The 19114-nt window shown below is 52.2% G+C and overlaps 1 protein-coding gene across 2 annotated transcripts in view; it reads left to right on the top strand.

Annotated features, from left to right (window-relative positions):
• SLC1A7 (solute carrier family 1 (glutamate transporter), member 7) overlaps positions 1-19114 on the top strand; it is a 47365-nt gene that overhangs the window by 14746 nt on the left and 13505 nt on the right. Inside the window, exon 3 of one of the 2 annotated variants that reach the window (XM_008579859.1) lies at positions 10224-10439. The exons of the other annotated variant lie outside the window; for it this stretch is intronic. Coding sequence (XP_008578081.1) covers positions 10224-10439 — 216 coding nt within the window. The remainder of the gene's footprint in view (positions 1-10223; positions 10440-19114) is intronic. 2 annotated transcript variants of the gene reach the window in all.

Here is a 19114-nt window from a genome sequence, read left to right as displayed (position 1 = left end):
CATATTCCTCCTCAGGCCTCAGGGACGCCTCAGGGATGCCTCGCTCTGGGCTCCTAGACCCCCACCAAAGTGCTTACTGATCCTCAGACAGCCTCAGTCATGCCCTGAGATTAGCTGTCTGGGGCTTGGGCCCCAGCTCCCTTTTCTCTCCTGGTGTGTTCAGCCTGAAGGGACTTTAGCAACAAGAGACTTTGGTTGGGGAACTGAAGTGTATCCTGGCACTAACTTTAAATCACAGGGGCTAGGGGGTAGGGTCTGAGTCTCTTTTCTCTCAGAGGGCCCCTGAGCCTGTCATGAAAATTGGTCACCTTTCCATACATAGCTCTGCAGTTTTTAAGGTCTCAAGGAGGGGAGCATCCATCAAACCACAAAAGGGTCCCCCTTCTTCCGGACAGTGTGTGCCTCCTCACCTTACATTTGCCACGCAAAAGATTCTTCTCAAAATAAAATTGGCTGCAGGAGGACTTGCTGTCTCTATCTATGAACCTAAAAGCCTTGGACAAAATTGAGAAAATTCTGCCTTATATTATTTTTGCATAGGAACTAATAGTCTGATGCATAGGGTCTCCCACAGCATCATGATGTCCTTGGGTCAGGGCCCCCTCTCCCATGGATGGTGCTTGGATGGGTGTCAAGTAGTTTGCTGCTCTCAGCTCTCTCCTCCGTGCTCCCACCATTGACTGATCCCAGACTCATTCCTTTTATTTAGGAATGTCAAGCCTTTAGGACCTAGGAGACTTCCTTTCCCATTCGCTCCCAGTAATGCCACTTGTCACCACTCTAATCCCTTTTGCTTTTAATTTACAGTCTAACACAAAAAGTACAGGCAACTTTCTGTTCCTTTAAGTTCCTGGAGGATACCTTACTGTTGCTTCCACAAAAATAGATCTGTAGCCTGCTTTTTTTGGGTTTTCACTCAACAAGATGTCAGAGGAATTTCCACGCTGCATCCTCGCCCTTGCAACCCTGTTCTACTCTTCCACTCAGGGTCTGGAGCAGAGTTTGCAATGCCCTGTTCCTATCACTGGGCACTTGGGATGCTGCTAGATACACTGTTGTGGCATCACTGTTATTTACCACACACTTAGCCTCAGTCATAAAACAGACACAGTGCCTTCTTCAAATTTACAAAGCAGGTCCCAGCAGGTGCTTTGTGTGTGTGTGTGGGGGGGGGGGGGGCAGTCATTATAGCCCCGCTGAAGCTGGAGTTTGCTTCTAATCTTGGGAAGCCAACGGAGCCTTGTTTCCACATGTCCCCAGACAAGGAGCGACGCAAGGAACCAGGGTGGGTCAACCAGCATCTGGATCCAGCTAGAGCCTCCAATTCTCCACATGCTTTTTGCCAAACCCTCCTCTCCCCTCATTCTTTAATTTCTTAAACCAGCCATCATTCAAGGAAAACTGAATCCATGTGTTTGTGATCCACTGATGCCAAGCATGGCAGAGTGTTTTGTAAGTTCCACATGATAGCAAAGAAATCCAAGTGTGCATGTGGGTTTGTGTGTGAACCTGTGATGTGTGTCTTCACATGTGTGCACGGGGTTGTGTGTGTGTTCTTGTGTATGTATTTGTTTTCCTTTCTATTTCTTGTAAGAATTTTAAATTGATTTTTCTTAGAATCAGGAAATCATGCTTGGCCAAAGAAACTCAACACTCCCTTCTCCCCCTTCCTGAGGAACTCTTGTTTGGCAGAAAACTCCCAAACACCCACGTTCTAACTTATTGGCGATGATCCTGGGCCAAGCAGACGTCGAAGTGTAGTTTGGGAGCCAGTGTGCAGGGGGCAGCTGCCCCGGGCTCCCCAGGACGGGCCGTGAGTTGGGGTAGGCAGGAGCGGTGGGCAGCCAGAGGAGCAAGCTGGACACGGCCCGCGCTTCTGGACAAGGCCCTTCAGGTCCTGGGGCAGCCATTCTTAGCAGAGCTCTGCTGCGCCTTCTGATGGGAGCCCTGGGATCTGTCTTTGGCCCTCTTGCCCAGTCAGCTGATAGCCTTACTCATCAAGGGAACATGGCCCAGCTGTGGGCTGCGGGTGGAGCCAGACCTTCAGCCTGATGACGCCAAGCGACTCCCGGGTTTCATCTCCCATCACAGACTACCACATTCTTGTCCCCTTCCAGTTGGAGAGTTCCTACTCATCCTTCCAGGACCCACTCAGCTGTCACCTGCTCAGGGAAGCTACACCTGTTTCCCAGGTGGGCCAGCCCCCACTTCTGGCCTCCCTCAGTCACAGCCGTGATTGGGGGTTTTATGTTGTCCAGCTGCAGGTCTCAGCACCCACTGGACAGAGTTCCATGACAACCACAAACCCATGTCATTCATTTCTGGGACGCCACAGCACCCAGCATAGGTGCTCGACATGGGGCAGGGAAGGAACACATATCAGAGTCCGGGGAGATGGGTGAGGTTTTGACAACGCTCCTGCTCCCCTTCTCTGAGGAGAACCATGGCACTGGGAGAGCCTCCTTCGGGCTGGCCCAGCCTGGGCCTTGTGAGGCAGACACCAGGAGCCCTGCTGGTGAACGGAGGGGAGGCAGGGGACCTGTGTTCCCACCTACGCTGGGGTACGTTCTTCCCTCGGGCTCCTAACCAGCCCTGACAGGCTTGCCAAGGAAGTCTTCACTCACGGTAGACAGTGGCTGCAGAGCAGAGTGGCTGTCACCCGTGCAGACAGTCTGGCTCCCTTACACCTGACATTCTTTGCCATGTGGCAAGAAGCGGGTAGGAGGTTCAGCTCACATGAAGGAGGGAATTGGCCCTGACCCTTGTTACACTTGGGAGCAGCCTCATGGTGGCAACTGGCTGAGAATGGTCAGGGGTCAGACGACGAGCTGCAGACTTTCTCTTGCATAGTGGAGGCTGTCATTTGCACAAGTCCCAGTGGAGCGCTCTCTTGGTGCCCAGGGACCTGGGAAGGAGGGACCTTGAGGGGGCAGTAGGGTATGCCAGGGTGGCAGTGTCCCGCCATGCCCATGCCTGTCTCTGTGTCCTCTTCCCTCCTCTCTCCCACCTTCCCCCCAAGGAATATAGAGTGGAGCCAAAGAGGTTTGCTGTGTGTGGCTCCAGAGGGCAGGCCGGGGCCTGTGTGAGAGTTCTCTTCCCTGGAGGTGGATTTCATTCTGGCACTAGGAAGGACTTTCTAATAAGCATAACCAGCCCACTGTGGAGGGGCTGACTCAGGAAGTAGTGAGTTCTCTGTCCTCTGAAGTGTGCAAGCAGAGGTGGTAGAGGAATTACTGCCCTTGGGAGGGGTTGCTGGGACTCCACACCAGCCCCTCCCAGCCTGCCCCAGTCAGGGCATCCTGCCTCAGGTCTTAGAAGGAGTTGGCTTGGGGTGGGGGTTGGCAGAGCCACCTGGGAAGCATAACTTAGCACTGATGTGGCGCTTACTGTCAGCCTGCTGGGCCTGTCATCTACACAGGGGAAAGTAAGCTTGATACTGGGATGAGCTAAGGGGGCCCCTCTCGCCCATGGACCCAGATGCTTCCTCCCCACTCCCTGCAGCTGCATCCCAGGGACCTCTGGGACTAGGTCAGCTGAGGCCAGAGCCCAAGGACTTGGCCGTGGGGCTTGGGGCTCCTTCCTGCCTCTCAGGTCCTCACAGTGCCAGGATGTTGTGACTGGATGTCGTCATGCTAGCAGACCAGGGTTTGAACCTGCTCACTCACTGTGTGACTTTAGCAAGTTGCCTGCACACCTCCAGTGACTGGGAGCTCACTGTTTCTCAGGGTGGCTTCTTCCAGGGCAGGTCAGCTCTGCTAGAACGTTACTCCTGGGGCTGAGCTGAGATCCCCATGGCTTTTCCCCAGCATTCCTGGGTCTGCTCTGCTCCACGCTCCAAACATCTGCCCCCTCAGTGGCTCCCCCCAGGCCCGTGTCTCTGTTACCTGCCACCTACCGCAGCTGCCCTCTATGGGACACACTCCCCTCCCCCATCCCTTTCCCAGTGGGTCTCAATGTCAGGGCAGGGCTGTGGCATTCTCAAGAAGCCTGGAGTCCCCAGGCTTCTGGCACCAGAGGCTGAGGGCCCACCAGCCCTTTGGTGGCCCCATGTCCTGGGTGACTCACCAGACTAGCAGCAAACAAAACCCCAAAGTCCCCTTCCCACGTGCTACTGCCGTGGCTCGGCCCCCCTCCCCGCTGGTCTTTGTGCTCTCCTAGCCGTTGAAGCCAAGTACGACCCAGCATGTGTCTGTGTTCAGCTTCATCATGCCAGGATTGGCCCATGGCCCCAGCCTGCTGGGGTCTGCTCAGATCCCAGATCCCCCATCCAACTCATTACCTGTCTCTCCTGGCTTCCTGTCCTCTACAGTCTGATCCACATGCTGTCAGGGGCCTTGGCCAAGCCATTGATAAAAATGACCAGAAGGAGAGAGCTGAAAGAAGGGCCCTGAAGCACACCTCTAGAGACCCTGTCCCTTAACTAAAGCCCCATCTATTCCCAGAAGTTCTGGTGCCAGCTGTCTCAATGTCACACAGACACATGGTGCCAGGGGCATTCCCCTAAGCCAGCAAGGGGACCAAAGCTGGCCCAGGTGACTTGTTCTCAGGGAACCTACAATGAATACTCACAGTCACCAGAGTTCACAAGTCATCCTTTCAACAGTCTGGTCTAGAATGTCACCCTGGCTTGGCATCACACACAACAGCAAACCTGCCGCCAGGCCCTGGGTTCTGAGGACCTAGAACTAAACCAGATTTGGCCCTGCCCTGAAGGAGCTCCCAGTGTGCTGGGGCAGACAGTCACAGGACAGACGACAACACAGAGGCAATACTAATAATTGAAATGTATTGCATACTTATTATGTACCAGGCACTGTCCTAAACCGGGACTGACCCTCATGATATGCCGTTATCACTCCCATTTATCCTGCAGTGTCAACTGAGGCACGCCAAGTCTCTGTAACTTGCCCAAGGGCTCCCAGCTAGTGAGGGGTGCACGCAGGGGCTTCCTAGCCAAGCCTTCCGAGGGAGGTGGTGCCTGATCGGAGACTTGAGAGATGGTAGCAGTGGGAGAGGACAGAAAGGAAAAGCAGGAGGCAGGGTCGGGGGCCGGGTAGTCACTGCTTCACTCCACACCCCCTGCCAGCCTGTCCTGTGCCAGATGGTGGGTCAGGCCCTGGGGATTTGGGGTGAGCCCACTGGCAGAGTGCCCTGTCACAAACTGGGAAGTACAGGGTACCCCAGGGAAGTGGGTGAGACGGCTGCAGTCAGGGAAGGCTTCCCAGAGGAGGAGATGTCTAAGCTGACCTCGGAGAAGGCAAGTGGAAATGTGCTGGATTGGGAAGAGGGATGGTGGATAGAGAGTTCCAAGCAGAAGGAACAACCAGCATAAAGATAGTTCAGGGAACAGCAGGAGACCAGGGGGCTGGAGCAGCAAAGGCGTGAAGGAGAGTCAGCCAGACTGCAGCGGACCCAAGGCCAGTTTGGACTGACGGCAATGAGATTGCACAAAACTTAAAAGCGCCGAAGAACTTAAAACCAGGAGGGGCACCCGGAAGTCTGGGTAGCCTGTCGGGTTCTCTGCAGCGAGAGGCACATGCAGCAGAGGGTGCGGGGAGTGGGCAGAGCCACAGAGAGTGGTTTTCCGTCCACCCGCCCGTTTGTAACCAGCCCTTGGGCAAATGGCCGAGCTGCCCAGAGCCTCCGGAGCAAGATGGGGGGCGGTCACGATTCCACCTCAGGTGCTGCTGGTGTGAGAACCAGGTGAGGGTCAGAAAGCGGCCTTTTTCTCCCTCCAGAGGAGCCTGGCAGTCACTGCCTCCCTTCCCCCACCCCTGCAAGTGGAACAATTACCAGATTGAAACAGGCTGGGCCCTGGGAGCCCAACCGGCTCCCCACTGCCTCTGCGGGTTAATGTCTCTAATCACTGCAATCTCTTGATCCACAATCCCCAGGCTCTGAGTGGTGGCCAGATGGCTTGGGAGGGAGTCCCAGGCCTCTGGGTCCCTCAAGGACCTCAGGGGCTCCCAGGAGCACCCTGCTATGCTTGAGGTGGGAGAGATAAGGTTGCCTATTCTCCCCTCACCATCAATCACAGCCAGAAGGAATGTTTGCGGTCGTCCTCATGGAACCTCCATTCTATCTGGAAGCCTCGATCTAGCAATCCAACAGGCAGCCCTCCAGGCTCCAGTTGGATATCTCCAAAGAAGGGGAGCTCAGCAAAAATGGGGGGCTTTGCACCGCTTGGGAGGGCTGTAGCCATAGGCAGGACATGAACTCAGAGTTGAACTGAAAAAGCATTACACGGACTGGATCTCATTAAAATCACGGTCAGCCCAAACCAGAAGACTCTTTTTTCCCATTCAAACCAGGTCTGTACCGTGGAGAGGCACTATGGGAGAAGGGTAAACCCACAGCATCCTGAAGAAACCCCTGTTCCAGTCTTGTCTCTACAACTTGCCAGCTGGTGGCCAATCACCGCCACCTCCCTGAGCTTTGTTTTTTATCTGTAACTCAGACCTGGGCTGTCCAGTACGTAGCCACTAGTCATAACTGGCTATTGAGCACTTGAAAGGTGGCTAGTGCAATCGAGAAACTAAACTTTGAATTTTATCTAATTAATTTAAATTAAAATTTAAAACCTGAAGCAATATAAAAATTTTTATATTGATTACACATTGAAATGATAATATTTTGGATATACTGGGTTAAATAAAATATTATTAAACTTAATTTCAACCAAAAAATGAATTCTACCTGTTACTTTTTACTTTCTTAATGTGACCACTAGAAAATTTAAAATGACAAACATGGCTCTCATTATAATTCTACAGGACAGCACTGACAAAGTTGATTAAGGGTTGAATGAGGTATTTGGAGAACAGTAAAGGTCCAGACAGATAATGGTTTCTGTGGCTGCCGGGTATTGCTATCACACAAGAAGACATCTTATCCTAGAAATAAGAGAGAACATGAAGAAACACTAAAAACAAAGTAAAAATTACTCCTAATCCCACTTCCCAAAGACAACTACTGTTAAACTTTCTTTTCTGTGCATGTCCTGTGCTCTCATGCTCCCTTCACCACCCTGACCCAGCTCGTAGGTTCTCAGAAGAGTCATTTTAACAGCTTGGTTCTAAAGTCTTGGACCACAGGGAGCTCCCCCAGGAAGAGCCCCCAACAGGTCAAAGAGCAGGACTGTACACCTTTCTTGTTACCGTGAGCTCCGGGAGTGGCGTTGGTCTCACGTGGAATCCATGCCCTACCTGTACTTAGCACTCGATCTCCCTGGCCTCTGCCATCGCCTGCGAACACCCTGGCACTGCCGGCACCAGCCTGGGGAGGTCCGACCTGTTCTGTTCCCTCCCCTCCTGCCTCCCATCTCTGCTCACCTCTCTCTTCCCCCAGTAGGAAAGCCCTCCCCATTCGGGTGGCGGGAGGTTTCAGGGCGGAACTACCTGGGTCCCAGAATTCTCTCCGTTTTATGCATTGGCCCTCTCCCTTCCAGAGCCACTAGGTGCCCCTGGGGCTGGGGCTGGGGCCCTGTGGCTCCATCTAGAACCTGCCCTTGCTCCCTCAGACTCCCACGCCTGGGTCGAAGTTGGCACCACCTCCATGTCAGGGCTCTTCTTCCTCAGGGTGGAGCAAGGGCTCTTTATCCTCTTCCAAAATGTGGTTTTCATCTGCCCCCGTCTCCTGCACGGTCCCTCCAACGTGTCTATATATGTCTGCACCATAAATCAGGAGAAGGATCACTTTCCCAGGAGGTTCTAAGGCTCCCTGCAGAGCTACACACGATCTGGTAACTTGCTTTTCCCACTTAGCAATAAATTGAGAACATCTTTCCAGTGAAACTGTCAGTTCTCATGGCTACTTAGAACTGCATGGCATGGATATGTTGTACTTTTTTATTTAATTGATTTTATCTGCATTGAGGATTTCTTAGGTTGGTTCCTGGTTTTTGCTCTTTCAAATACCGCGTCAGTGACCCTCCTGGTACACTGTTTACTTTGATATTCTCATGTCTGAGGAATCCTCAGTTCTCCCTTCTCAGACATCCAGCAAATTCTGCTAGATGGGTTGTGCTGAAGCTCTGCCAGGCCCCTTGGTGGCTTCCAAGTCCCCCTTGGCCTGGCACTCAGGCCACCCCACTCCTGAGCTTAGTCTTTCTTCTCTATCTCCGTCCCTCCAATATGACCTGAGCTCTGACCCACTGAAGAGCCCAGGATCCTCACACTTTCCAGCCTCCCAACTGGCTTCTGTTGTCCCACTGCCTGGCATGTCTGCCCCATTTCCAAATCTTCCTCATCTTCTAAGAACCAACTTAAATGCCACCTCCTCCAGGAAGCCCTTCCTGACTCTCCTAGAAGTGATTCCCCCTCCTACAAATATGATAGCACTTCCTTATCCCTCCCTTACGGTACCGATGTGTCCACCTTGTCCAGTGGTTACTTGAGTGCACTTGTGTTCCAAGTGGCTTTGTCTGTCCCACTCCCCACCCTCTCCCAGACTCGGAGCTCTTTGCAGTCAGGGACAGGTTCTGATTTCTTTCTGTGGGCATAGGGCATGGCACAGAGTGGATATGCACTAAAGGTCTGAATAACCATATGAATAAAAGTGGACAGGCCTGGAGTCGGGGCCTGAGTGCTGGTCCATCTGGGCACTAGTGTCCTATGTGACCTCAGGCAGGTCCTCCTCTGAGAGCCATGGCTTCCCTGTGGCCTGAGGCAGTGGAACATGACCGTGGGATTCTGTTGTGGTGGGAGGATGGTTTGGCCCTGGCCTGGGGATAAACTCTCCCTTGGATAATGACTACAGGGTGGCCCCCCATTTCCTCTGGCTGCACAATCCCATTATGAGCCCTTCAGGATTTATGTCTGAGACCCGCCCTAAGCCCATCACTAACATATGGCATCCTGGCAGATGAAGATGAGCAGAGACTGTAAGCATTGACTCATTCGCTCAATCATTCATTCATTCACTCCTTCATTCAGCAACCAGCTACCAAGCTGTGTTTTGTGCACTCGGCATTGAAGCAGACCCTGGCCCAACCCCGGAGGTGCTTCCAATAAACAGCAATTCAGTGAAGTGGAGGCTGGGACAGAAGGAAGCACAGGGACTGTGGAAGCCCAGAGAAGGGACCTTCACCCAGCCTGGTGGTCAGGGAAGGCTTCCTGGAGGAGGTACTCTTAAACCGTGTCTTAGAAGAGCAAGCCTTTGCTACAGTGAGCAGGGGAGAGCAGGGCACTCGCAGGCAGTGGTTACCACCTGGGGAGGGGCAAGAGGCCTGCGGTGCTCAGCCCTGGTGCGTGTAGTCTAATGATAAGACGAGCATGAACTGAGAGGGATTATCTGCTCTTGTTTACATGATTAAAGCCAGACAAATACTTCCTTTATCTGAAAGAATGAAAGGGATTTGGGGAAAATCCTTTTGGCAGCAAAGCAAAGCACAAACATTTCCTTAATTAATCTCTCACCCCCACCCCCACCCCTTCTCCATACCTCCTGCAACAGCCATGAGAAGAGTAGCTCTGGGGCTGACCTGCACGGGTAGGCAGAGAGCCCAGGTCAGGGAGGCCAGAGGCGGGGAGGAGCCGAGAGAGACCCACAGGTCCCCTCAACATGACCTCCCATGACAGGGAGTCTGGGCACAGGGACAAACCCAGGAGGGCCCAAGGTGGCACCTCTCAGGGAAAGGCACCTCTCATGGCCCCTTTGTAAAGATGGGGATCCTGAAGCCCAAAGATGGGGAGTGATTTGCTTGCCTGAGGTCACATAGCCAGTTGGCAGAGCTAGGGCTAGGAACAAGGTCACCAGCTCCCAGCCCAGCACTCTCCCTTCCTCCCTCCCTCCCTCACTCATGCATTCAGCAAACTCATGCTGGGACTGGAGACCCACAGAGAAGTCAGACCTGTCCCTCCTCTCATGTGCCCTGGTCTGGTGAGAGAGACACACAGGTAAACAGACAGTGACAACCAGGGTCATGACTGAGGAGACTGTGGGCTGTGGGGGAGAGGCAGATAGTCCAAAAAGAGGAGGAAACAGCACATGCAAAGGCCTCTGGGTGTGAATGGCTTGGCTTGTGACCCTGGGCATGGTGGGGAGAGCAGAGCAGGAAGAGGCTAGAAGAGCCACAGGACTGGGTGATTGGAGAGGGCGGTTCCTGGGGCACTGTGGGATCAGGGGGTGGGGGGTGGCCTGGCCAGGAGGGGGCCAGAGGGCAGGCCTGAGTGTCCGACCAGGCCCAGGCCTCCCACAGACCCTGACCCCCCTCGTCCTCCCAGCTTGATGTCTGGCCTTGCTTCCCTGGACCCCAAGACCTCCAGCCGCCTGGGCATCCTCACTGTTGCATACTATCTGTGGACCACCTTTGTGGCTGTCATCGTGGGCATCATCATGGTCTCTGTCATCCACCCGGGTGGTGCAGCCCAGAAGGAGATGATGGAGCAGAGCGGGAAACCCATCATGAGCTCGGCCGACGCCCTGCTGGACCTCATCCGGTAACCCTTGCACCGCACGCTGCTCCCTGCTTGGGAACGCCATGCCCAGCCAGGGCCTGGGGCAGGATGGAGTGTGGGGCTGGGGGTGGTGAGGTCTGCTCTTGATTACTCCTAGTAACAAGGAGGGCAGGCCCAGAGGTCGTGCAGAGGCCAGGATCACCTTGGGGATTGAAGCCAGTGACAGCCCTGGGCTTCCTGCTGGGCTCACACAGCATGTCTGCACCACCAGCCTGCAAGCCTCTGGAGGGCAGGGTGGGTCCACTCCACTCTGCCTGCGGCCTGGCATGGGACAGGTGGCTGACTGATTCCAGGAGCAGCTGTATGCACCCAGCCCATAAGGTGGAAGGCCAGTAGATACTGGTCCCCTCCCTTTCTTTATTGGCCTCCTTTTTACAGATGAGGAAATGAGACCCAAAGAGGTGACATGGCTTTTCCAGGGTCATCTAGCAGGTAGGTAGTAGAGCTGGGATTCAATCCAGCTCTGTCTGACTCTAAAGACAGTGCTTTGTGCCCTGCAATGCTGATGCCTCAGCCACGTCAGCTCTGCTGAGCACGTTGCTCAGACCTGCGCCGTCCTCCCAGGGAAGCACTGCAGACCGGCCTCAGGCCACCTGGACTCCCTTTCCCAAGACTCCCTGCAGGCTGCCCCGCTCCTCTCCTTCATGCCTGCCCTCCCTCACCAGCGTCTGGCTCTTGCCCTAGAAAAGCAGGTAGTCCTGTAGGAGAGAAGACCCAGGAACAGACAGAGACAGCATGGGGAGTGGGAGCAAGACAAGGGAGTCCAAGTAGCACACGGCTGCGCAGTGTAAAGGGTGGGATGGAGGGAGGTGGGGAGGGCATTCCCGGGGAAGGCTGTGCAAAGGTCCTGAGCTGTCAGGGAGTGGTGTGGAGAAGTCATAATCACTCGGCGTGACCGAGCATAACGTGCGACTAGGAATGTGAAAATCGATGCTGGAGAATTTGGTGGGCCAGGACCATGAAGGGCATTGTGAACCAGGGTGAAACTTCAGTTTTACCCTAAAGGCCACAGAAAACAGGTTTTAAACAGAGGAGTGGACATGATCCAGTTCAGGAGGCTTCCTCTGGCCACTAGAGTGGAGGCGGGTCAGAGTGGGGTGGAGTGTAGGAAGGGAAGGCAGAGCTGGGGACTGGGTCAGGGGGGTGGCCATGGGGATGGGGAAGGGGGCAGACTGCAGGGCCACCCAGGAGTAATGGCAGCAGGAGACAGGTGAGATAGAAGTGAGGATGGAGGACAGGGTGGCGCTGATTACCCGACATGAAGGTTTCTGCCCAACCACAGGATGATGTGGAAGAAGGTGCAGACATGCTGGCGGAGACATCAGTTGATGGTTGGCCAGTGGGTCTGAATCTCTTGGAGAGTCTGAGCTGGAGACAGAGGTTTGGAAGTCACCAGGACAGAGGTGCTGGGTGCGACCCTGATGGCAGAAGGGCTCTCCTAGGACAGTGTGAGTGTAGAAAGCCGGGGCTGGGACAGAGCCTGGGGGAGCACCACATTGGCAATGGTCTGAAGGGATTGATGGGCCACCCCATGAAACTTGCTCTGTGGACTCCTCGTCCCTCTCATTTGCTAGTCAGTTTCAGATATGAGAAGTCGAGTTCTGTCTAATATGAAAACTCCAGTCTCCTCCCATTTAAAACTAATCCTGCCCTAGCATTTTGGATTTCATTCAGGCTTGGAAAGCCGCAGTGGAAGGAGGGTTGTGATGAGTTTGTTTCTCTTTCTTGCTCCACCGGCTCCCCTGCTGCTAGCACCAGGGTTGAGCAGTAGGCAGAGAGGCCAGGGAGTGGGCTAGGAGGCCCTCCTTTACTGTGGTGGGTGAGCTGGGGGTATATCCTCCCTGGGTGGGCTTCTCCAGGGGTGCTTATATGTTTGGGTTCTTCGGAGCTCCTCCTGTCACTGTTATCTCTCGCCTGCTATACCCTTGACTTGGGCAATCCCTGTTCCAACTGATAGCTTACAATGCCCTCCTCAGGTTCAGCCTCTGGTCAACTCCTCTGCTGGGGTCACCTCACCCCTCTAGATGGCCCTCTTGGGCAGGGTCCCCTCTGCAAGGTCTATATTTGGCCTATGGGAAACATACATATCTTTGCTGGAAGTGCATGCCTTTCCCAGGGCCTTTGGACATGAGTCAGGCACCAGCCCCTACATTCTTCAAATCCTAGGGGACACAAGCCAAGGTCTCTGAGTAGTTCTCTTGGCTTAAAGTTAGGGAGAAGCATTCCTCTCCTCCCCCCTGGAGACAGATGCCTAGCACCAGCATTTTTCCCTCTCTCTAAAGAAACTCTCATCCTCTGTATTGGTTAGCTACTGCTGTGTAACAAACCAACCCAAGACTTTTCAGCTTAAAATGACAACTATAAATCTAAAGGTCAGCTGGAAGTTTCTGCTGATTTAGAATGAGCTCACTCACTCATGTGTCTGCAAGCAACTGGTGGCTCAACTGGGAAACAGCTGGACTAGGACAATCTTAGCTGAAGTGACTCAGCTGTGCTCCTTGTGATCTATATACTCCAGTGGCCCAGTCTGGATTGATTTCATGGAGGTGAAGGGATGTCAGGAGAGAACTGGCCTTTGCACCTTCTTATGATGAAGGTAGAGGAGCAAGAGAGGAAATAGAAACATGCAAGTGCTTTTCCAAGCTTCTGCTTTGGCAAGTTTGCTAACATCCTCTTGGCCAAAACAGGTCATGTAGCCAAGCCCAGACTCGGAGTGGGAGGGGACCAAAGTGTTATAAGGCATAGAGAGTTCATTAATTGGGGCCATCAGTGTAATCCATCTACTACTCCCTCCATTTTTGCCAGGAAAACCTGCAGCTTCTCTTTTATCTTTTGAAATGCGTGATGACTTAAGGATCACAAAAATGCTTGCAACTTCGTTCCTACTGTATGGCTCCCACCTATAAGGTCTAGAGCCAGAAAGAGATCCAGCAGGGTCTGTTCTGTCTACACTTACTCGACTGGTGATACTCCACCCAGTACCATGGCATTGAACACCTTCTGTACACTGGCACTCCCAAATTTTGTTTCCAGCCTGGAAACCTCTCAGCTGAACTCCAGGTTCTCGTACAACTGTCTAAAGCCATCTCAAAATTAACACGTCCAAGCTAAACTCCTGATTTTCCCCAGAAACTTGCCCTTTTCTCAGCCCTGCCCATCTTGGTCCCACATCCCTCATTCTCTCATACCCTGCATCCAATTCCTCAGTGTATCCTGTCAGCTGGATCTCCAAAATCATGTCCCCAGTCATGGCCCTTCTCTCCCCTTGGCCACTCAGGCGTTGCGTCCCACCCGTGTCCGCCTGGCCGCCGGCTTTCTCTCTGCTTCCCTGCACTCTGTTCTCGGCACAGCAGCTAGAGGGGTCCTTCTCAAAACCTGCTCACAATCCATCACATTTTGACAGAATCATAGTCTCCACTGTGGCCCCCGACCATACACACATCGGCCTTGATCTCCGCTGTGACCCTCCCCTTTCCTCCCCTCGCCCGGCCACACTGGGTGCATTCCTGTCTTGGTGTTGCTGCGGCCCCTTTGCATGGCCCTTCCTGCAGAGAGTGCATGGCTCTTTCCCTCTCCATTTAGATGTCTGCTCAGTGTCACCTCTTCAGAGGGGGCTCCCACTTTTTGCCACCCTCTCCATTACCTTCTCTCGCTTTACTTTTCCTCGTGGCCTTCATTAATACCCAAGGTTATCACACATGTATTTCTTTCTTTTTCTGTCACCTCCACTGGACTGTAATATGCCCCATGAGGGCCAGATCTTTAAAAACCTTTCGGGGCCGGCCCGGTGGCGCACTGGATAGTGCGCCGCTTGGGAAGTGCGGCGGCGCTCCCACCCGAGGGTTCGGATCCCACATACAGACCGGTTCCTGCTCACTGGCTGAGCGAGGCGCGGGAGCGACGCCGAGGGTTGCGGTCCCATTGCCGGTCCCCGGTCCGGTGTAGGGGCGACACTGAGGGTTGCGATCCGTTGCCGGACACGGAAAAAAGACAAAAGACAAAAAAAAATAATAAATAAAAATAAAAATAAAAACCTTTCCCCTGCTGTGTTCTGAAGCCTAGAACAGCACCTGGCAGGGGGCAGGTGTCCAGTGCTTGCTGATTGCCCATGTGGGATGTGGGGTCATCAGGGGAATGGGGGTCTGAGGGCTGGGGAGGAGTGGACCTGCCAGGAGAATATGACAAGCAGGATGGTCCACAGCCGCACTGGAGGCTAAGCGGTGCTAATGGAGCAGGAGCAGATGGAGGGACAGGAGGAAAACTGGGAGAGCAGATGTCCTGGAAGCTGAGGGAAGAGGAATTTCGAGAAGCCTTGTTTCTAAGAGCCATTGTTTCTAGGATTTGGTGACTATGATTCATCATTTCTTGGATTCTATGATTCAAAACAGCTTTTCCACGTGCTGGCAGGAGTTGTGGGTGCTCAGGGAGCGCTGCCCTCCCCTCCACTGCCTCCCCTGCTCAGGGGCTGTGGGGCTCTGGATAGTACACACGTGTCAGAGTCAAATGTTCCAGAGTGTTTCCTGCTTTCCGTTGCTTTCCACATGGTGAAAATTGATCCTTCTGCTTTGAGGCTCCCGCCACTCCCTGTTCTCAACCCCAAGGCAAGTTGTTTTGCAAAGCTGGGTGGTTGGGCATCACTGTCACCACTTCTCAGTCAGACAGTGGGGCTTCGGGGAGAGATCACATGCTTCCTGGACAGGGACCCAGAACCTAGGAGACCTGCGGTCTTGTCTCAGTTTTGCCTATAACAAGCTGTGTGGCCCTGGGCAGGCCACTCCCTTCTCCAGACGTCAGTGTCCCCAGTGATTTTCAAGATCCCTTCTAGCTCTGTGGTTCTGAAACAAAAGGCCTACAAGCTGGTGAGGAGGCTGCAGGCCATGAGCAGAAACTTCTGGAGGTGGATTCTGGGAGATGAGGGTGGGAGGACAGGGTAGAGCCCATGAAGACCATGAATGCCAGGTTGAGGGGTTGGCTGTTGTGCATTAGAAATGGGAAGCTGGTGGTCTGGGGAAGGACGGACTGGAGCAGGGAGGATGTAATGGAGGCATGGGGACTCCTTGGGAGGGGGTGCAGTCACTTCTGTTCCATTCAGTCCACCTTTATTAAGCAGCTGCTCTGGGCAAAGACATTTGCTGGGAGCCAGGGGAGCAAACACCAGTCCCTCCATCGGGGCCGTCCACCATCTCAGGACAGACAGATGAGAAGGGGGCACTAGACGGCCACTCTCTGATGCTCTGAGAGGCTGCATAGAAAACAGGACACTGGCAGTGAGGGCCCCAGGGGCCTCCTTACCCTGCTCTGGACCAGAGCAGGTGCCTTCCAAGTGTTGATGACTGAATGAGGACAAGTACGACCGGGCAGGGAACTGGGAACTGTGGACAGGTGTGAGAAATGAAAAGTCAGAAAGATGTGGGGGCCGACTGCTCAGGGAAATAAGGCCCCACGGCACACCTCGGGAGTGCGACAGTGTGTGTCCACGTCTCAGAGATGATTCCAGAGAAACACAGCAGGCCATGTCCCTGGATGACCTGCCAGGACATGAATTCATTTCCCAGGGCTCCACGTGGGGGCTCCAGAAAACTGGCAACTGCTCATAGTGCAGCCGCACAGAAAAAACCGGAGCAGAATTCTAATCAGAGCTGGCCCTTCTTTTTTTCCAATCTTATTAAAACACCACAGAGATTAAGTAATGACTTGGCTCTATTTATAGCTCCCAGTTACCCTCTCAGGGACTGAATGAAGTTCTCAGGAGCTGTGCTTTAAAAGGAACAGTTCCCACCTTTGGGGCCCAGTTTGGGGACGTGGGATTAGAGTGAGTTTGGAACCATCACAGTGAGAATTTACAAATAGTGAGGAGGGGAGCAGAGAGGTGGAATCAGGCCCGGCCTGGAGACGTGTGCGGGGAGGCCCAGGGCAGAGAGTGTGCGTATTTGCTAGGCATAGCTATTAATGTCTTGCAGGCATGCTCTGTCTATATTTTATGTAGCTGCCACCAGGCGCACAGGCCTCACGGGACAAGCAGGAAGGCTTCCCATGGGTGTTCAAAGCCAAAAGAAAATGTTGAACATTTTCCCATTTAATAATCAAAAGTATAATTCTTGATTAAAAGTTGCAGGATAAGTTCATTGATTGTTACCAAGAGCACATATGTTAGTCAGGAATTGCTCTGGGCTGCTAATTAAGAGGAACCTGAAACAGCAGAGGCTTAAGTAAACTCCTGCATTTTCCCCTGAATAAGCAGTCCAGAGGTAGGCCCCTCGTGGTCATCAGGATCCCGCCTGTGTGCTCTGCCATACTTAGCACCTGGCTTTCACCATCAGTTTGTCTTGTGGTCCAAGGAGGCTGCTCAAGCTCTAGCTATTACATCCATGTTCCAGGCAGAAAAAAGAAAGTTGGGGGAAAGGACCAAAGGGGCTTGGCTGAATGGGCACCTCTTTAAGAGTTTTCCAGGAAGCACCACCCAATACCTTCCTCTCACATCTCAGTGGACACCCCATTGGCAAGAGAGTCTAGGAATCAGGGCTTGATGGCAGGGCCCCACTGGTCCCCATAATATCACAGGGCTCCTGTTAGTAAGAAAGGAGGAGAGAATGGAGACCTGGGTAGGCACCTAGCTGTCCCTGCCACAGCCCACATTTTAAACTATTGCAATTTTAAAGGAAGTTGTAAAGAAATGTACATACAGCACTAGGTATAAGTTCCATTTGGTTTCTTGAGACCTTTCAAATATTCTTAGTTTCCTCTCAGGCTAAAGCAGACTTCCCTCTAAGTTTCATTAAAAAACAACCTTGTAAGAACCTTCAGAAAGGTCCATCCTTTTTCAGCCTTCTGGGGTTGTACCCAGGAGAGATTTTTAGACTATTTAACAGTCAGTGTGGCATGGGCGTCCTCCATTCTGGTCATCAACTCCAGGGCAGGAGGACCGCTGCTGTCTGGCAGGCTGTGTGCCCGCAGCCCCCAGGCACTAACTCTGGTTTGGGCGCTTTGCGTCTGCTTGATGTCAGAAGTCCTCACAGGCAGCTACCCATTCTGGCGCCAGAAATATGCTCATAACTCACTGAAAAAAAGGCTTATTTAACTTTCCGCGATCCCAGTTCCTGACCTCTGCTGCTTCTTTCCCTCGTATCTGACATTAGTAGGAAAAGGGTAAATTATGGTCTGGTCAGGATGTACCCATGACCATTTGCTACCAGTTTTGTCTTGGTAGCTCATCTTCGACCCACTTCCTCCTGCCACATGCTTACACTGAACCTGTAGTTTAGCAGCAGTGAAAAAATTACAGTTTCTGCTTCCAGCAATGGTTGCTGGGGCGTAAAGTTAAGAAATAATGCACACTCAAATCCATGTATATAATTTCATGCTCGTGTGAGCTGAGTCTTCAAAGAGCAGAAGAGATTTGCCAAGAACGAGAGTGAGTGGGAGGCCTGTCCAGGTAGAGGAGGCAGCTGAGTGGGAGGGACAGGGCCCGTTCCAGGACGTGCAAGCACACGGGCAAAAAGATTCGTTAGCATCTCTGATTCAGGATAGATTCCTAGAAGGGGATTGTAAAGACAAAAATACAAACGCTTTTAAGACTCTCGACACAAATTGCTAAATTGCTTTAGAGAAAGGTTGCTGCCAGACCACATGAGGTTGTCCATCTCACCAAACCTCCCGAGCATTGTGCATGTCATTTTACGAAATGCCCGGCCACTGTGATAGGTGAAAATGCCTTTAATATACTGATAAAACTGGACATTAAAAAAAACCTTTTTTGGCCATTTATATTTCTTGTTTTATGAAGTGTATTGCCTGGTCATTCTTATTTGTCAGTTTTCCTATTGGGGTATTAATGTTTGGTGGTCCATTTGTTTATGTGGCAATATTTACTGAGTGCCGGTTACATGCCAGGGCCTCTTCCAGGCTAGGGATGCAGCAATGGACAAAACAGAGGTCTCTGCCCTCTAGGGAGCTGATGTTCCGTTGAGGTGAGACAGTGAACACAGAAATAAGGACAAAACTTGTAAAAGCTCTTTATAGATTTAGGATGGTAACACTTGGTCATACAGTCTCCCCAGCTTGTCATGTGTCTTAAAGAGCTTGTTTTTTTTTTTTTAGCTTTTCATTTTGGCATAATTTTAGGTTTACAGGTAAGTTACAAAGATAGTACAGAGAGATCCCATACATCCTTCGCCCGGCTCCCCTGTTCCAGCCTCTTACATACTATGGTACACTTGTCAAAACTAAGAAATTAAACAGGTATAACACTGTCAACTAAATTATAGACCTTATTTGGATTTCACCAGTTTTTCCACTAATATCTTTTTTTTTCTGTTCCAGGATCCAATCCAGGATGCCATGTTGCACTTAGGAATTTCTTAATTTTTTTTTTTTTTTTTTTAAGGGATGACCGGTAAGGGGATCTTAACCATTGACTTGGTGTTGTCAGCACCACACTCTCCCAAGTGAGCCAACCGGCCATCTCTAGATAGGGATCTGAACCCGTCGCCTTGGTGTTATCAGCACCGCACTCTCCCGAGTGAGCCACGGGCCGGCCCCAGGAATTTCTTAATTTTAATGTAGTAAAATCTATTGATCTTTTAGTGCTCATTTTGTTAGAGAGTCCTTCCATATTCTTTTTTTTTTTTTTTTTTTTTTTTTTTTTTTTTTTTTTTTTT

The sequence above is a fragment of the Galeopterus variegatus genome, unplaced genomic scaffold (assembly GCF_000696425.1).
Source record: "Galeopterus variegatus unplaced genomic scaffold, G_variegatus-3.0.2 Scaffold6, whole genome shotgun sequence".
Lineage (NCBI taxonomy): Eukaryota > Metazoa > Chordata > Mammalia > Dermoptera > Cynocephalidae > Galeopterus > Galeopterus variegatus.
This window is presented reverse-complemented; position numbering and strand designations above follow the sequence as displayed.